The 18,083-nt window shown below is 41.0% G+C and overlaps 1 protein-coding gene across 1 annotated transcript; it reads left to right on the top strand.

Annotated features, from left to right (window-relative positions):
- The first annotated feature begins 607 nt into the window (after positions 1-607).
- Positions 608-16,714, top strand: draxina (dorsal inhibitory axon guidance protein a). Its single transcript, XM_020598135.1, is given in 8 exon segments — positions 608-868; positions 8,124-8,635; positions 9,239-9,322; positions 9,325-9,380; positions 13,505-13,625; positions 14,624-14,716; positions 14,859-14,948; positions 15,404-16,714. Coding segments are annotated over 7 exon segments (1,047 nt in total). The 5' UTR covers positions 608-868; positions 8,124-8,145; the 3' UTR covers positions 15,517-16,714.
- Positions 16,715-18,083: the final 1,369 nt, after the last annotated feature.

The raw sequence follows: 18,083 nt of genomic DNA, 5'->3' as shown, positions 1-18,083 counted from the left end.
GGGAAAACCAGCAGGCTACAGGGGTCTACAGGCATTTGCTCCCATTTAGCCACAAGAGCATTGGTGTGGTTGTTTACTCCAGGTGTTAGATTTGAGGTCATAGCTTCCACTGAAGTATTCTGTTTATTTATTTAGTGAATTTGCAGGTTTTGGCCCCTGTAGTAGACCTTCATATACAGTAGATAAACAAGATCACAGACTGTGCTCCTATCAGGGGTCCTAGTAGACCAGTCAAGTTCTAACCAACTCAAAAACCATTTCTTTATGGACATCATGCACGGACGCCTGTTGAAACGGCAAAGGGCCTTCCCTAAGTTTTTGACTCAAAGAAGCAACTGCCTGCTGTAGCGTTAAGATTTACTTTAACTGGAACTGAAGGTGCAAATTAATTGTAAGCCAAGTTTAGTGAGGTTTTCCCTGGTTCCAGTGGAGGGGATTCCTTTTTGAGGAACCCTTTTAACAAGTTGTGTGGAAACATCATGGATGACTCATGAATCTCTTCTGATCTCTCTCTCTCTCTTATGCTTCTACTACCAATGCACCACCACAATATAAAGGTTAATTCAGTACTTTCTCGTTCTGTCCTTGTCTCGCGGGCTGCGACAAGATCCTCAGAGAACAGTCAGGCATGGGCGACGCGCACTCGGGGGCGCGCACACATAGCCGGTGACTCTCCTCCTCATAAAAAAGCAGGAGAGAGTCCGGATGCTCGGTACATCCCGGGCTGCACGGAGAGCGGACTACAGAGGTGGTGCTGCTGCTGCTGCGCCGTGTTTCTGTCCTGTTCTCCTGAAGCCATATGACTGAGCTGCTTCCCAAACCAGAAACGACATCAAACAAAACAAATACAACCACAAACAAACGTAAGGTAAGTGCCTATCTTTATACAAAGCTGCATTAATGCTTGTGCTTATTAGCCGACCACTTTGTAGGTTTAATCCTAAATCGTTCCATTATCTTTTTACCCCCTTGTATGATTTTGTGGAGTTTCTGTGATGCGCAAATGGCTTGGCAATCACTTTATGAAATTCACGATATTTTATATTGGGCTACCCGTTGTACCTTGTTTTATGTCACTCGTATAACAGTCGGTCTAAGCCTAGTTCTCGGTTCTGACCGAAATCTGTATCAAAACGATTATGATAGTTATCCCAGGCTGTTTCTGGACTGTACCATCTGATTGCCATGATTTCCGTCTGCGCGTAAAAACGCAAAATGTCGCATCTGAATAATTTCACAAAAGTTAATAACCGAATAATGATCCCTTTCAAGTTTTACTGACCAAAAGGCTGTTTGACTGGCAGAAATGGCCGAGAGCAGGAATAGCTATTTGCAAACAGCAAACTAGGTTTGTCTTGATACCGGAAAATGGATTTAACCCGATAACCGGGTTTTGTTTGTGTTTTCTTCTCTCATGCTTTAAAATCAGATCAATTACAAAAGAATTTATTGGATGAATGATGAGGAGAATCAGACATGATTGCAGCAAAATGCTCTTCGTGACAGCTCATTTTCCTCACTGCACACCAAAGACAGTGAAACTGGGGGCTTTTGTTTGTTTTTTACAGAGTGAGGACATTTTGGCCGGTCCTCACTTTCTGAAAAAGCTTTTTGAGGTCTAAGACTTGGTTTTAGGGGTTAAGGGTTATGGTTAGGCATTTAGTTCTGGTGGTTAATGTTAGGGCAAGGGGTCTAGGGAATGCATAAAGAGGCAGAGAGATAGGCAGGCAGGGAGGGGTGAGATTAAAGTTGGGAGTCTCAGTGTGATGCCATGCAATTACAAGCGAAGCATACAGCAAAGGAGCCACATTTGTGGGTTCACGTTAATGAGGTAATGCTAATTAATAGCAAGTCAGTCAGTAGGGAAGCATTAGAAGTGATCAGAAGAAGCAGGCAGGGACCCCATAGTGAGTCGACCTTGGGACAACACTAGCTCAGATTTACTAATATGTGAATAAAATGGAAATGAAAAACTTGCCAAGGGAGACATTGACATTATTTCATATTCAACTGGAAACTGATTTAAGATTTTGGATTCGTTTTTTTTGAGTGAAATAATCAAAACCTTCATCATTTAGCTGTAAGATTTAGAGGATCTAATATAAAAGTACCAAACAATTCAGAAAACCTCAAAAGAATCACACCATTTGAAAAGCTACATTGCAAAACATTCATTTAGTCTCATCCACCCTGATGTGAAACTCGAACATCATGGCTGCATCTTTTTGATTAAAACTTTCAGCACTGGCAGACAGTCAACCCCGCTCGAGAAACACTGGATTCATATAATGTGTTTTGTATGTTTCACTTAATCCTCACTTCTGCTGACCGGTCAAACCGTTCTCATGCAGAATGTCCAGATACAGACCCAGGTGCAGATTTTATGGTTTAGCAAAGAACAAGTTTTGTTGTTGGTTTTGGAAGGCAAAGCGTTGTTGTTTTTTGTGTGTTAAAGGAGATTCAGCTGGTTTCCTTATCTGCCTTGAAATGGAAGATGCCACCGACACTTTGTTCTAATTAAGACACAATAAATCCTCCTTCTGTCTCTCTCCCCCACTTTGATTTCCGTTTCTCTCCTCTCCCTCCCGCTCTGCTTTTTCTCACTTTCTCTCTCTGTCTCTCAGCATAACATCTTATTTTCTCCTTTCTTCTCACTTTCTCCCTCCTCCTCTCTTTTGTCTCTCTCATTCTCTCCTCTCTCTGTGGGATGCCGCTTGCTGCTTCTTGTGTCTCACAGCATTTTTGGAACACGCCTCTATGTGGGTGTCTAGAAGAGGTTTCCCTGCTGTGAGCTTGGATTTGTGTGCATGTATTGATTGTAACAGAGGGAAACTCTGCGAGTGGGTGAAAATGTGTGTCTGGGCCTCGGTGCACTCAAACCAGAGATAAAGGACACATCACAGGATGTCACCCATGTTGTCATGCATCAGTGACAATGTTCTGGTTTTGTGTCACATCTGTTGGACCTGCAACCAAATTACCACCGAGTCATTTGTTGTCTCCCTGCTCTCTGCTCCGGCTCACTTGCTGACAGCTGTGTTGCTTCCAGGGGTCTTTGCCATCCAATACTCACCTGAAAGCTTTAAAAAAAAATCCTCACGGTTGATGAGTGAGTCCCACCAATATTATTCACTGAGGATTCTGAAGAGACAAAGCACTTTTATATAGCTGAAGTCAGTGGTGTTGGCCCTTGAAGAAATAAAGTTCTGTGGCATTAACTGCAGTTTGGCAGAGGCGTTTATTATGCGGAGGCATTAACTGGAGCTGCAATTTGGGAGCTTGTTATTGAGCAGATATTTATGATAATTTGGTGGTGCAAACTAGACCTATTTTACCCGAGGTTGAAAGCTATAAAAGTAAGTGTTTATGCATCAATTATTCATGTCTCTGTTTGGAGAAAAGCTGAATTGTATTTGTGACAAAACAGATAATGTATTTTCCTTTGTCACCATTTAATCTTGCACTTTTCTTCTTCTTATCTGTTGTGTCTGTTTAAAGCAGATGCTTGAGCTGCTGCTCAGTGAACCATGCAGCTGAAAGGAGAGATTTATCTTGTTCCCATGCAGCCACACACTCCCAGAGTGACCTGTGGGTCTCTTTTAGACAGCGTGTGATACATTTGCAAATTGATCATATATTCAAAAGTCCGATTAATAGATGTTTGATGACTTTCTGCTCCAGTAGATATTCTCTCCTGAGTAATTCTGACACTAATCAGCAGGAGAGTAGCCCTGATTTAAATCTCTAATCTTTGCATGTGGCCTGGAAAAGAAAAGAGTCATGAAGGTGGGCTCTGCCTGACATGACGGCTCTGCTTCAGCCGCCTGTTTCTGGAGTCTTTGTTTGTCGGATCCTTATGGCCCTGCTGGTTACTATGAGAGAGTTAACAACAGGAGCAGATGGCTTCTAGAGGTTTGGTGTCACAGCAGGTGAAGCTAAAAGATGCACACATGCAGCAGTTTAAAACCTCCTGCTCTGCCTTGGTGCTTCTCCTGCTTCCTTTTTTCATCTCAGCAACAGATCTGGGTCCACTTTCTCTTAAGTATATTTTTGTAACGAGCGTGTCACAGAAATGCTGCCATACTTTAAGGGACTGACTGAATGATCACACACTGGAGTGAGGTCTCTGATCTCATCAGAGCTTAATCATCCAGCCCTCCAATAGTGCCCATTTTGCAATTTCTTGCAAGATTGCCTATCACTTCGTATTAATACATTCACATTTTTGCACGCTGCTCTGACGCACATCTCCCCCGGTGGCCGTCTCACACTGTACGCTGTGGTTATAAAAGCTTCTGGCATATATCGTGTTTCCTATAAAATGTAAACCATAATAATCCAGTTTTAGTTTCCTTGCTCTGGCTTACTAAAAATGTAGAACTGATTTAAGATTTTATTATATTTTATATTGCACTACTTATTTCCTCTCCATATACTTCTGTCCTCGGATATCCATTAACTTAGCATTACAACCTCAGGATCTGAGGTTCAGATGCATTTGAAACAGTTTTACTTGTTGGTTTTTTCCTGGGTATTACTTCTACACCGTAAATTTCCCCAGACATCACACGCATCTTCTCCACTTCCTAAAAAATGCCCCGATTCTAGACAAGCCCAAATAGCCCACTGTAAAGCCTAGAGTGTGTATGATGAACTTGGTGTGTCACTGCGATAACACAGAGACCAAATGTGAGACAAGTATAGTTTTACTGAATATTGCCTTCTTTTAAACTACAGTACATTATTAATGCTTTTTTCTTTATACCTGCTTTTTCTGATTTTCAATTAGCCTTTAATTAAGAGTGAAATTCTAGAAATACTATATAGACTTGGTGGCACCAGTGCCACCAGTATGAAATGTTAGTCTGGAGCCCTGTAACGTGTTAAAACATGAGCTGTAGCTTGAGGGAGGTAGGCTAGGTGTTTCCATTTGTTTCCAGTTTTTGTGCTGAGCTAAGCAAACTGGCTGTAGTTTCACAACCAGTGTACAGACATGAGGGGTGAATCACTGTTCTCATATAACTCTTAGGAGATGCTGGCCAGAACATTTCCCAAAATGCCCTTTAATAAATGCATATCGGAGACCCTTGGTGGGATCCCACAGACACTCTCTCTCCGCTGCAGTTAAACTGGGATGTTTACTTTGTTTTCTTACTGGATTGCCCCATTGGCAGTACAGGATTCAGGCCACCTGATAGCAGCAACACCTCATGTGGCAAACAGATGTAGTGTAATCCTGGCTAAACAATTTGTGCATGACATGGCTGATTTCCCTCCCCCTTGACACTCAGAAGGCCTGTTTGGAAATGAAGGTCTCACCTCAGCAGCTTCACACTCCTGTTTGCAAAACTGCACAGCTGGTCGAACTCCCAGAGACCAACTGATGCAGTCCGCCTCTAAACCCCCCCGGGACACTAAACTGCACTGCCCGACACCCCCGCCTCCATGCACACACAACCTGCTGCCTCTGTCCTGTTTTTAGAAACACCTAAATAACCCACTATAAACCCAGTAGTGTGTGTTTTCAGTGTGAGGAAAGATCAGGAAGTGTATCAACCCCCGACTCCTTACAGACACACACAGAGCACACACATCATAGCCAGCAGCTCCATACTTCTCCCTCATTGATTTTCTGTACGGCCTACACCGCCGTTTGTCTTTAAACACAAAGGAGTCACCTGCCACAGCACCACGATGGCGTTGTGTGTGCTGACGGATTGTCTCAGCCTATTAGAGGAAGACAAACCCAGCAACATCATATTTCTCATAACCTGTCATTGTACATGATGTGACTGTTTTTAAAATGAGAATAAATGGTGTTCCTTGATCTGATTATGTGGTGTTATGATTAAAAGTGTCAGAAAATTGGGCTCGGGGATAATTGAATATTTTATCATTTGACAACCCACACACAGCGAGGAGCAGCTTCTTGATCACAATTAAAACATGCCGTACTTCTCTTCGCTGGTGCTACACCCAGACATTTCCTACTGTAGCTAGCTCATTTTTTTAACTACAAAATTCCAGTTACTCTTTAAATCTTTATATTTAAAAGAGAATTATAGTCACCATTAATACAAAACATATACTATTACAACCATCCTTTTAGAATTTTCCTTAAATCATCTTAAACCATCCACAGGTAAAAAGGTTGAACAAAAAATTTCCGTATTTACTCAGTAAATGTGTGATTTTTTTTTTTTTCTCCAGGAATTCATTGAGAAACCTTATTGGGAAAATATGGTGTTTTATAAAAAATACTGTAAAAAATTCCACTTTTGTTGTTTGTATAAAAATCTGGGGATAGTCAGCCAGAATTTAGTGGTTTTTACTGAGTTCTGCATGAATGAATTTTATGATTTTTAATTCTGAATGATTTCAAACTAGTAAATAAATTAGCAAAATGATGTATGCCGATTTTTGTTTAAAGAGTTTGATGTATATAAATTCATTGCATTAAACAATCAGACACTGTGATACTAGAAAAATGCTGTCATACTTTACAGTATACTGAGATTTCAAAATGGGCATCACCCAGGAAATGGTCTCCCTTTGTGGCTACTGACTGCTCAAAATACAGCTAAATGCCAATATGCAAATACATCTTTACTGATATTAAACTACAGGTTAATCTGAGTCTGACTGGCTGCAGCTTGGTACCTTTAAAATGGGAATAAAGCTGGAAAAATTCTTCCAGTCCACTGCTTAGTGTTTAGACCCAACACCATCATCTCATTCACATGTGGACAAGGTGCTGGGCTGTTAATGCAGATATACAGAACCTCATTTTTCAGTTCAGTCACACCTCACAGATATGTTGACTTTAGCAATGAAAGGTACGGTCGGAGGGCCCTCGAGACCTCTGAATAGACAGCGATGAAGGATGTGCGCAGTGTGGTTCTGTATCTCATACTGAGTAAGGCATGAAGGTACAGGAATGAAGGCTGGAAAGTCGTTTGAGCAGAAGCACAAGTGACTCACACCAAGTCCAGATAAATGGGCTCGCTCAAGAGGCTTGAGCGTGTCTGAAATTGGAGGATGTGTGATGGGAGGATGAATGCTGCAGAGGAGACGACACAAATCTTTAGTACTTCTGCACTAAATGGCTTAGTTCAAAGCCTGCTGAGCCATGTCCCTTTGAGGGGAGTTCAATATGACTCATATTTTTCTAGAAATAAAGTCCTGTATGTTTTTGTTTACACAGAACAATGAAAGCCTCCTGTTCAATTGCTGTTTTAATAGCTTCTAAAATCTTTCTTGTGTAAATGATTCTTGATTTGTTGTTGTCCAACACTATAAATAATGAAGAAATTACTGAAATCCTCTTGCTAAAAATACACAATACAGCCCATAAATGTGAAAACATAACAAAACATCAATAAAAATGCCTTAAACAGCTCCTGAAATATAACTCACTTCACTCCACTTTTGATTCATATACCCATTGTGTACAAAACAATTACTACTTCACCAGTAAATCACTAAATACTGTATGTTATTTCTGCTGGACATCGACAGATCTCAGTTGAAGTAGGGAAATGTGCAAACTCATGGAGAACTGAAAAATGAATTACAGTATGTCTCAGTGACAAAGAAATGGATAATGCAGCAGAACAGGAAGTGAGCATTCAAATACAAGCAAATAAAGTTTAAGTGGAGTGTTCCTTTAACAGAACAGTTAACAGTTTGAACCCTGGATCGAAAGATGGCAGGCTCCATTTACATTCTTGTGTCCAATGCCCAAAATGTTCTGTGCCTTTTATGTCCCAGATATTCTGCTGTCAAATTCTTAAATACACACCGTGCATAGTATTTCATAAAGGCACTGGATGGAAGGCGGCATCAAATAATATTTTCATTAGTGATTGATCTGCCAGTTTTTTTTTTTTTTGTTTGTTTTTTATTAATCAATTTATCATTTGATTTATAAAATGTCAGAAAATTCACTGTTTCCTAAAACCTAGGCTGATGTCTTCTCATGACTGCTTTTGGCTTCTTTCAAACTGTGCTCACTCAGGAGAAATCCTCTATCCTCCAGATTTACTTGCTGCTGATAAAATCTGCTTTTACTTTCAGTGTCCAGCAGAATGTGTGCACAGTTATATTTTCTTTATTCCTAGCAGGTGGCGTTTTGCTGTACAGACAATGGCACTTTCCTGGACTCTGATCCTGGCGTTCCTGTTTGCCACCCTGGCGCTGTCATACTGCACTGAGCCCGGAGTGCCTCATGGCAAGAGGAGACAAGCACAGACCTCAGCAGGTAGCAGCAATGCCCTACAGCACCCTCTGCAAGGTCTGCAGGGGCATGGCTATAGGGACCGTGGAGGACATGGGAGCCAGGGGACCAAAGGTGGAGCTGGCCTGCTCTCCCACAGGTCCCTGCATCCCCTGGCTCGGCCTGAGGACGATGGGACAGGCCTGGAAGGTCTGAGCCCAGTGAGGCTGGAGATGGGCCCGGGCAAGGACCGAGACAGAGTTCGAATGAGTATGAAGAGTCCGCCCCAGACCCGAGAAAATCACCTTCTGGGGACTCGCAAGGGGAGGGGACACGGACACGGGACTGCTCATGCGCATGAACAACACCTTGAACACAGGAGACTAGGGAGTCGACGTGACAAGGGGCGACATGGAAAAGGTGAGCGCTCATTTAGACATGCAGGAGAACCTCTTTCTAACTAATTCTGCTTGACTGCAGTGGTTTCCAGTATTGGACAAACAGAAGTAGCTTTAAACTTTGAGACATGTCTCACTATGAAAACCACTGTGTAAGTGACACAATAATAAATGTAGGGAGAAAACATGTTTTTGTAATTTGGCTTGAAAAACCTCCAATGGAACGCTCTTGGGTTCTGGGCAGCACAGCGGGCACGTTGGTTAGTGCTGTCGCCACACAGCAAGAACGTTCTGGGTTCGAGCCCGAGCCGACCGGGGCCTTGGTGTGCGGCGTTTGCATGTTCCCCCTGCGCCTGCATGGTTTCTCGCCGGGTACTCCAGCTTCCTCCCACAGTCCAAACACAAGCAGCTTAGGTCTAAATTGTGAGTGTGTGTGGTTGTTTGTCTACATGTCTGCCCTGTGATAGTCTGGCGACCTGTCCAGACCCCACCTCTGACCCGGTGTCAGCTGGGATTGGCTCCAGCCCCCTGCGACCCTATTCAGGAATAAGCAGTCTAGATAATGGATGGATGGATTCCTAAAACTTGAGTACTGGTAAAACACTGCCTCCTTCTCTTTTTCCAGAGTTTCCTCCAGAGCCTGAGCTGAGCTCTGCATTTAAGGACAGAGATCCCCCCTCCTCCTCCTCGACTACCTCCCCCTCCCGCAGCGTAGGGTGATGAACGAACATCCCCCAACGCTGCCCCCACCCTCCACCAAACCCCAGGTAACTCCAATGTAGCTCGTGTTCTTATTAAGCATTGCATCTGTTGTGCCTCAGTGTGGCTCCAGTGTGCGGGGGGGGGAATAGAACGAGAATGGGCCCCATTACTGCCGTTATGCTGCCGCAAATCTCACAGCTCATCTTGGAAATGATGCTGTCTTTACAGTGTGAACCTGAAAGTGCTGCTGGTGGAAAAACGTCCTCCATCAGGCCAAACCCAGACTCTTGTTCACAGTGAGCATGATAGATATGGTCGTGTTCTGTATAATAAACCTACACCTCTGGGACCAAAGTCACACGGTTCAGGGACCAGCAGAACACTTTCTGTAGCCCCCTTCCTGTTTCTTTATTAGAAACCACGTCAGGAAAAAAATGTATGAGTACAGAAAATCTTTTTTGTGTCCAACTGTGGGCACATGTTATGAAAAAGCTGCAGGAGTGCGTGGGGCACTGCTCACCACCTGTCACATTCACGCAGCATGATGCTTCAACAGTATCCATAAAAAGCATTTATAAGGAGAAAAATAATCACACTTATCTTCCTGTGCCTCCTTCTGCACTGGAACAAAATGAGACTCTTTACAACAACATGGTTCCTGATGTCATAGATATATAAACCAGAGCCCACATTTGTCTCTGCTGCTGCTGCAAACGCCCAACAGCTTGTAGCATATGGGAAAAATCAGCCATAGCTACATGATCATGGATGCTGCTGGATTGACAGTTGTTTTGTTGAGGCCCTCTGTTGAAGACAATGTACGAAAGAGACAGAAAAATGAACTATAAAAAGAAAAAGGAGTTGCCACATACTGCTGATAATTTTGTCTGGAGACAGATAAACAACCTCCACCAGTACACTGTTAAGACTGATCGTTTTCCCACAACAGTTAAACCTCAACAAGCCTCGAGGAGCGAAATGTCTTGAGCCCAAACTCCAGTCTGATTATTTGGATTTCACTTTCTCCAGATACAAAGCACTGTTTGTACCAAGTTGATGCAGCAAAGTTATACTGTACTGTAGGGATCCTTCTTCCAGAACAGACCCAGTCACAGACATTTGTGTTCATATATTAGGGGCCCTTGCTCAGCCTGGGACCCTCACAATTATCCAGGGTGTTTAATTAGAGTAGTGGTAGTAATGATACGTCCTCCAACTTAAATGATGAAATAGTTTGTCAGTGCCTTCCCTGAGGAGTGGTTTCTGATCTGGTCTGCAGAAAGGCATCTTTCAAAACATGAAACTGTGAAACACCTGATTCATATGTAAATATCTGCTCTCTCACCCACATCAATAAAAATTAGGCTACCTACTTTTAGCCAGATAACACTGATTAAGGCTGATTTTTGCAAGGAGACGGGATGCAAACTGCCATCTCTTGTGTAAGAATCTTTGTACAGCCGGCACTCCTGAAGTGTTGCCGTGTTATAACAGTGTCACCTTGATTTTTACCTCATTTCAGCGTTGATTCTTAGAGACGACAGTCAAACAATCAAATCCAGTCTGAAAAGGCTGACTGTCCATTCTTTCATTCATATTTAAAGAGCACCTGGCTCCGTGTTTGTCTGCAGACTGGACTGTCAGTCTGCTTTGTGGAGACCATTCATGTCTTTACTGTGAGAGCAGACAAATATTACTTGACCAGAAGAAAGAAAATAGTATAGGTTCAGTGGCATGAGTACTCGGCAAGGCTTCTTAATTAATGTTCGATCTGCTGATGGTTTAATGAACAGCCGAGCAGAGGCAGGTAGCCCTCTGCAATTAATCTAATTGATATTTCCATACAGGCCTATTTCCTGAGGGTGAGAGGAAACAAATAAGACCCTGTTTCCATAAAGAACCTATTATTTGATGGATGAAGTATTCCCCAGGAGGCATCTCAAGGTCCTGCTGACTTAATTACACTGTGACATTTCTGTGGTTTCCTCAGTGTGAGGAAAGTGACAGTAGTAATGTTTAATGGTGTCTACTGTAGAAAATTATGACTGCGCAGTTCACAGGGGAGTTTTGTTTTACACTCTTCTGAATATATTTTACACAGGTAGAATGTGTGAATTGATGAAACTCCTACCTTTGATTGAATTTGCGGATCAGTCTAAAGCTGTCAAACTACTGACAACTTAGAGAGCGATCATTATTGGTTTATTTTTTGAATTCCAACTTTTGCTATGAAAAGGCTCATACAAGGGAAGCAGTATCTTGGCAAACACATGCAAAGCACCAAAAAAAGAGGGTTTCGTACACACAGATCATCCAGATATTTCCTACCATTGAGTTCAAATTGTCGCCCATCAGCACAGGGGACAGATGCACAGACATAACAGAAAACCTCATTGATCTGTTAGGTGTTTTTAGTCAGATAGAAATTAGATAGATACTTTATGTATTAGAAATGTTTAGTGGAGATAGGATGTCTAGTTAGACTGTTAAATGCTTAGTCATGCTTATGAGTTTCTACAGGGTACATCTGGTCAAGGATAACTAGAGAGAAGAGTTGATGACTGTCAGCAGACAGGGTGTTTAATATTATTATTATGACGTGTATAACTGTAGCCTTAGCCATAATATGTTCTTATGTTTGAGTCACAACATGTCACTAGAAGTCTGTGAGAATGTTTTTAGCTACACACCACTTAATCAACAGAACACACATACACACACACATTGATTTGCTTCATGTTTTGACTACTGCTATGACCAGCTGCAAAGCTGGTAACAGAGACGTCTCGGTTGACGTTTCTGTGTAGTATGGGGCTAGCCCAACCGAGGGGATATAATGTATAGGCCTGGTGGGTTCAGGGTCTTTCATCTTACATCTGCCTGCGAGCAGGTTGGAGGTGCAAGATACCTGAGCGTGTAATGTTAATTTTACCTGTATTCATGGAATAAATCAGCACTGTTTTGAAGTTACTTGGACTGTCTCGTCTCTCAGAGTTAGCAATGGTAACAAGAACCGTATCCTGCAGATCTGTGTGCACAAGCCCCGTGTTTGAGTTTTTACTCGTTGTTTTGTCTTTGGTTGGACGTGACACTCTTTATCTTTAACATAAGATATGTACAATAAACATAAATACAAGTGTGACTGCTTCAAAATGAATCAAAACAGATCAGTGCTGTGAGGAGCCAGAAGAGAGGACTTAGATAATGTAAAAGAAAGTAAATTCAGTTCTTTCATATTCATTTATAATGTGTGAATGAGTCAAAGAGAGAGAACAGCATATGTGTACTGGTTATCTGGCTATTATTATTGAGCTGACTTACTTTTGTCACCATCACAGCAAAAGATGATAGATGAGATCATAGCAAAAGAGCACAGCACAATATTCACTGCAGAATAATACAACTATCATCTAGATAAGGATATTAAAATACATAAAATACCATAAACATGTTTGTCCTTAGGACGCTGTGAGGTCACAGCTAACACAATATCTTTTTCCTTTAGCTAGGCTGTCTTCTCTCCTCCCTGATGAGTAACAGAGTCTGCAGTTGGGTGTAATGAACTGTATGTTTCACTTTATAATGTCCATGTATTAACAGTCCAAACGCTGTGATATACGGTATGTTTGTATGCCATGCTGTGGGCACTCACATCCTCTGTTACCAATCGATGGGGTTTTAAAGCTCTGCTGGTGTCGCTGGTGTCTCTCTGAAGGCATTTTATGAATCACTGAAGCATCACTGCTGCTGGCCACAACACATGTCCAATTTGTTTTATTAAGTACACCCTGAAAGTGTTCACCTGCAAAATAAAGTAAGCAAATCAAAGTATAGTCATCTCCTGCTGCTGTGGTTTAACTGACGTAAGAGAGGATTCATCTGAGGAGATGGAGCTGATTTCTCCAGCTCATATGCTGGCAGGTAGCAATTATGGACATCTTCATATTTTAAAAACCACTGTATTTGCATATGTAAACAAAGATATTTTTATATCACTGGAAGCATTTCTTTAACACAGTGTGCTGAAACTAATTGCGGGTTAGATTAGGTTCTTACCAATCTGCCTATCAGCCTGTTGGAGCTGCCCTGTGTGGATTTCATATACAGAACATAAGCCTGTATGCAAACATATGATTAAAAACAGATCAGAAATATAAGGTGCCGCTTCATGTTATGTTTCATTTTTCAGAGGTCTGGCCATGGAAAAGGACAAGGAGAGGTGATGCCAACCCTGGACATGGCACTCTTTGACTGGACAGACTATGAGGACATGAAGCCTGTGGATACCTGGCCGTCTTCCAGGAAGAAAGGTCTGGATTGAGCTGACACTGTGAATGTGTGCTTATGTCATTAGTTTTGTAAATATTTACACCAAAATATTGGACAAATGAAATATCAATGTCATGGTGGCACTGGAGGAAAAATCAACAGATCACCTAAGTGTTTTGGATCGATCCTCTGGGCAGCAATGTCTAGCTAAAATTTGGTGTCAGTCCCTCCAGTAGTTGTTTAGATTGTTTACTGAGCATGAATGTTGACATGCTGGTGGCACAAAAAGTTAAATCAGGGGATCTTCATCAGGATTCTAATTTCTCCTGATTGGCCTTTAATATTTACAGCAAATTTTACAGCAGTTTATTCAATAGCTGTCGAGATATTTGAACTCACAAATGTGATATGAATGGTGGCACAGAGCTAGAATCAGGGGCTAAGTCAGTAGGATTCATCCTCTGGACACCATGAATTCTGGCCAAACTTTAATGACAGCACTCCAAAAATTTGTTGAGATATTTTATTCTGGACCAGCGGGGTGGATTAGCCGACAGGCAGATTGACGTTGCCATCCCTAGAGCAATGCTGGTGTGGATGAAAACTAAACTCTTTATTTAAAATACAGATGTTGAATAGCTAAACTACTTTAAGTGCATATGTGAGTGTTTAAATTCATTAAGCCTTGTAATAGCACATTAATGTGACTTTAAATGAAGCAGAGCAGCTATTTATCACCAAATACCTTCCCCTGGATTAAAGTGGCTTTCTCCCTACTGCTGTATGTCAAACATCAAGCTGAATTTACTCTCTAGAGATAATCAATATCTGACCTGTGTTGAAAAGTTAAAATTGCACTTCAGATATGGGCTACAAAAAAAAAGAGCTCAACAATGACTTTGTCAGTGGAATATAACTGATAGAAAAGCACAATTCTTCTGTAAATGAGTTATCAATCAATCAATCAATCAGTTTGCTGAGGCATTGTATTGATCAGAAGCTGTTAGCTTCATTTTGTTTGCTTTTGTTTCCTCTGCAGACAAGAGGCGCAGTAAGAACCTCAGCAGTGGGAATGTGACTGTAGAAGCCGATGCCATCGAGCCGTGCGACCACCACCTGGACTGTCTGCCGGGTCAGTCTGCAACATACGGGCCGCTCTCGACTATTTCCTCTAAATAAGATCTTCTATTTGTTTTTCAGTGTTTCATATTAATTATTTACAAGGGAACATCACACGTGTGGTTGCTGAGTGCTTTGCTCTTGTTTCATTAAAGGTTCTTGTTGTGACCTGAGACAACACGAGTGTAAACCTCACAACAGAGGCCTCAACAACAAATGCTACGACGACTGCATGTGTGAGGAAGGTAAGCGAGAAGAACATTAGGTCATAGTATACCACGGTGATGAATTATAAAAGTAACAAGAAGTCAGTCCCAGTTCATCTTTTCTGAGCCATTTCCTCAGGTTTCACTGTTTATTATTAAGAAATTAAATTATTAAGAAATAAAGTCTGGTGATGGGCAAGGGTCCCTGGAGTTGCCAAACTTAGTGGCAGAATGATGAACAGAAAATATCCCAGTGGTAATAAAAGTTGATTTACTTGTAAAGATGTTCTGTAACTCTGGGGTCAGTTTTTGCCAATATATAAAAGTGATCAAGTGCATCTGATGAGTTTAGGTTTACAGTACACGAACCGCTCCCAAAGCACTGGTTTTTACAGTATGTGTTACTGTATCTCTGCCCGTTTAGCTGTTTCCACGTCTAATCTACTGCATTCACTTAGCGGTTTAAAAAAAAATTATTTCTATTGTTATTCAAGGGTTTCGTTGTTACGCTAAATTCCACCGGAAGCGGCGCGTGACCAGGAGGAGGGGCCGCTGTGTAGTGCCAGAGTCAGTGAGCAGTGACCAAGGAGGCTTCATCAATATCTGAGGAAGTGGAGGAGGAAGACATGATAGAGGAGGAGCCGGAAAGCATGACCCCATGACCACGCTGACAAGACATCACACGGCGCTACTAACGGACCAAGTGCTTAAAAGTGACGGCCTGCTGGTTTTTCAAATCGACTCCACAGTGTAAAGTGTCCAGATGCCAGCATCCTGTCAATAAAAACAAAACAATAGGTGATTAATCTGGAAATACTCTTTTTTTTCAGCAAGTTGCACTGTTGGATGAGCTGCAAATCATCACCTTTAAGCACTTACTGTATATGATTCAGTTTAAATTCAAACATCCCCCTTAATTTGGGTTTGTTTGTTCCAACACCACTACAGAAACATTATGATTAAATAAAGCCTGAGAAGTGGTTTTCCAAAACTCACTCAGTCCAGAATGACAGATTTTTAAGAACATTAATTTTTTATCTTTTTTGATTTGTTAGAAAAGATTTGTTGGCTTGGTGACATGTCACTGAGTGCAGTCTATAAACATCTCAGAGGTTAAATGTTAACACTCACCCCAACTCTGACTACTGTTTGTTTGGAACAGTTTTGATTTCTGAGGTTTGGTGAGTTTTGGAAACCCCTTCTTTGAGTCTCCCTCACTATTTCTCATGCATTTGATTGCCTGTCTCCTGCTGACCAGAGTCAAACAATGTTTACATATCATTCTTTAGCGCTGGTTATTATCTTTGAGTCACACAAAGGCTTGTACTGCTTCAGGAGCTTTCAGATAATCAAATAGGTTGCCAGTCACAGAAATTACACAAGAAGGACCTTGAATTAGTGTCAGTGTGTGAACTCTCTGCTACAACTCACCCCTGATGATTCTGGCTCCCCAGACAAATCCTAAAAATGACTTGTAAATGCTGTTTGAATCTGCCGGCTGCTGTACTGTCAGTATGAATGTGTTCAAACACTCCAAATGTACGTAACAGTAGGATGATAAATGAAGATGCTTGTTTCACCCTCCTTTTACATTTTTAATATGTTTTATTTATTCTGTTCTTAAGCACATGTTTGTCTGTATATGGTGTTTTTCTGCCTTTTTTTGTTTTCATGATTAAACACCAGGAGAAACATTTGGTGGTGTGCAAGCATTTTACACTTTATTACTGTTATTTGACCTTTTTAATATGGCGAGACCAATATTGAGACCTTAGAATAGTCACATATGTTACTGTGTAGAATCAAAAATAAAAATGTATAATGCTTTTAAATTAAATATAGGTCATATATATATAGACAAACTATCTTACCACTGTAATAAGAGTCTCTTACTCTATACTAAATGCATACTGTATTGATGATGTTGTTCATAAAGACGACTTGTCTATGTGCAGTATCGGTCTGAGATCTGTCTGATGTATCTGTTGTGGTAGCAGATACAGTCACGCAGCATTTCAGATTAAATGTTTGCAAGACTGCAGTTTTTGCTCAGGTCCATCAGTGGGAAGAAGCACTCGGATCATTTATTTAATGGATTTAGTGTAAAAACCTTTCAAGTAAAAGTCCTGCATTCAAATAGGTTTAAAGAACAGAAGTATTATAAGCAAAATATGCTTAAATGTTCAAAAGCAGAAGTATATGTTCTGCAGAAAAATGCCCCTATCACCAATTTTACATTACTAGATTGTTAATATTGATCAGTGTGAAAGCAGCATTTCAGTGTTGTAGCATCTGGAGCTATTTAGATTACTCCAGTGGTTCCCAACCTATGAACAAAAAGCGCAAGGGTCGAGAGAAGATTAAAGGAGTAGGACAGCTACGTGAATTTATATTATTTTAAAGACTGTTCTCTGATCCCTGCTTTTGTTGTCAACATAATTTTACAGTTTTTGCCCTTGAACAGTTATTTTAACGAAAACATCTGAGGACTTTGGTGAAACAGCAACAACACACCAACGTCTGACTTCAAATCAGATGCTGCCCCTATTATTGTATTCATTTTATATAATATTTGATATTAATATGTAAAATTTTAACCCAGAACCTAACTTAACTATCTATGGCTATCACATAATGTGAGGAAGGAAAATATTTCTCTCTGAAATGTAGTAGAAGTATAGTATAAAATAGAAATACAGTAAGTATGATATTCAGCTAACTGTACTTTAAGTGCAGCCTACTTTAATGGCCATCCAGGTGTTTTAAAGAACGGCGAGAGGTTTACTGTCAATCATTTACTTAGAATATAGTTAAAATTTTGAGTTATATAAGAAATATAATTATGACATTGGTTTTATGTGGCGTATGTGACCTTCTCTCCACACTGATTTTGCCACATAAACCTATTCCAAACACATACTGTAATCTTTTCTTAGAAATTCCTGAGTCAGTAATGAGGCGCCATCTATCTCCATGTGATGGATCTTCGCAATATTTGAAGCTCATTATCTCCGAAGCACCTTGAACTGTGTCAGAAGCGTTTAACAGAAAGCTTACGACACATTAGAGCAAGTGCAAGCAATAACATTCGTCTTTGATCTGAACACACAGGACCTCTAAAAATCTATTCATATTAATATTTCATTAGATGGAGAAAGTAAGTACTCATTTTTC

This window comes from Monopterus albus, unplaced genomic scaffold (assembly GCF_001952655.1).
Source record: "Monopterus albus unplaced genomic scaffold, M_albus_1.0 scaffold1.1, whole genome shotgun sequence".
In the NCBI taxonomy this organism is placed as follows: Eukaryota; Metazoa; Chordata; class Actinopteri; order Synbranchiformes; family Synbranchidae; genus Monopterus; species Monopterus albus.
The sequence above is the reverse complement of the archived record's forward strand: the minus strand, read 5'-3'. Positions and strand labels throughout refer to the sequence as shown.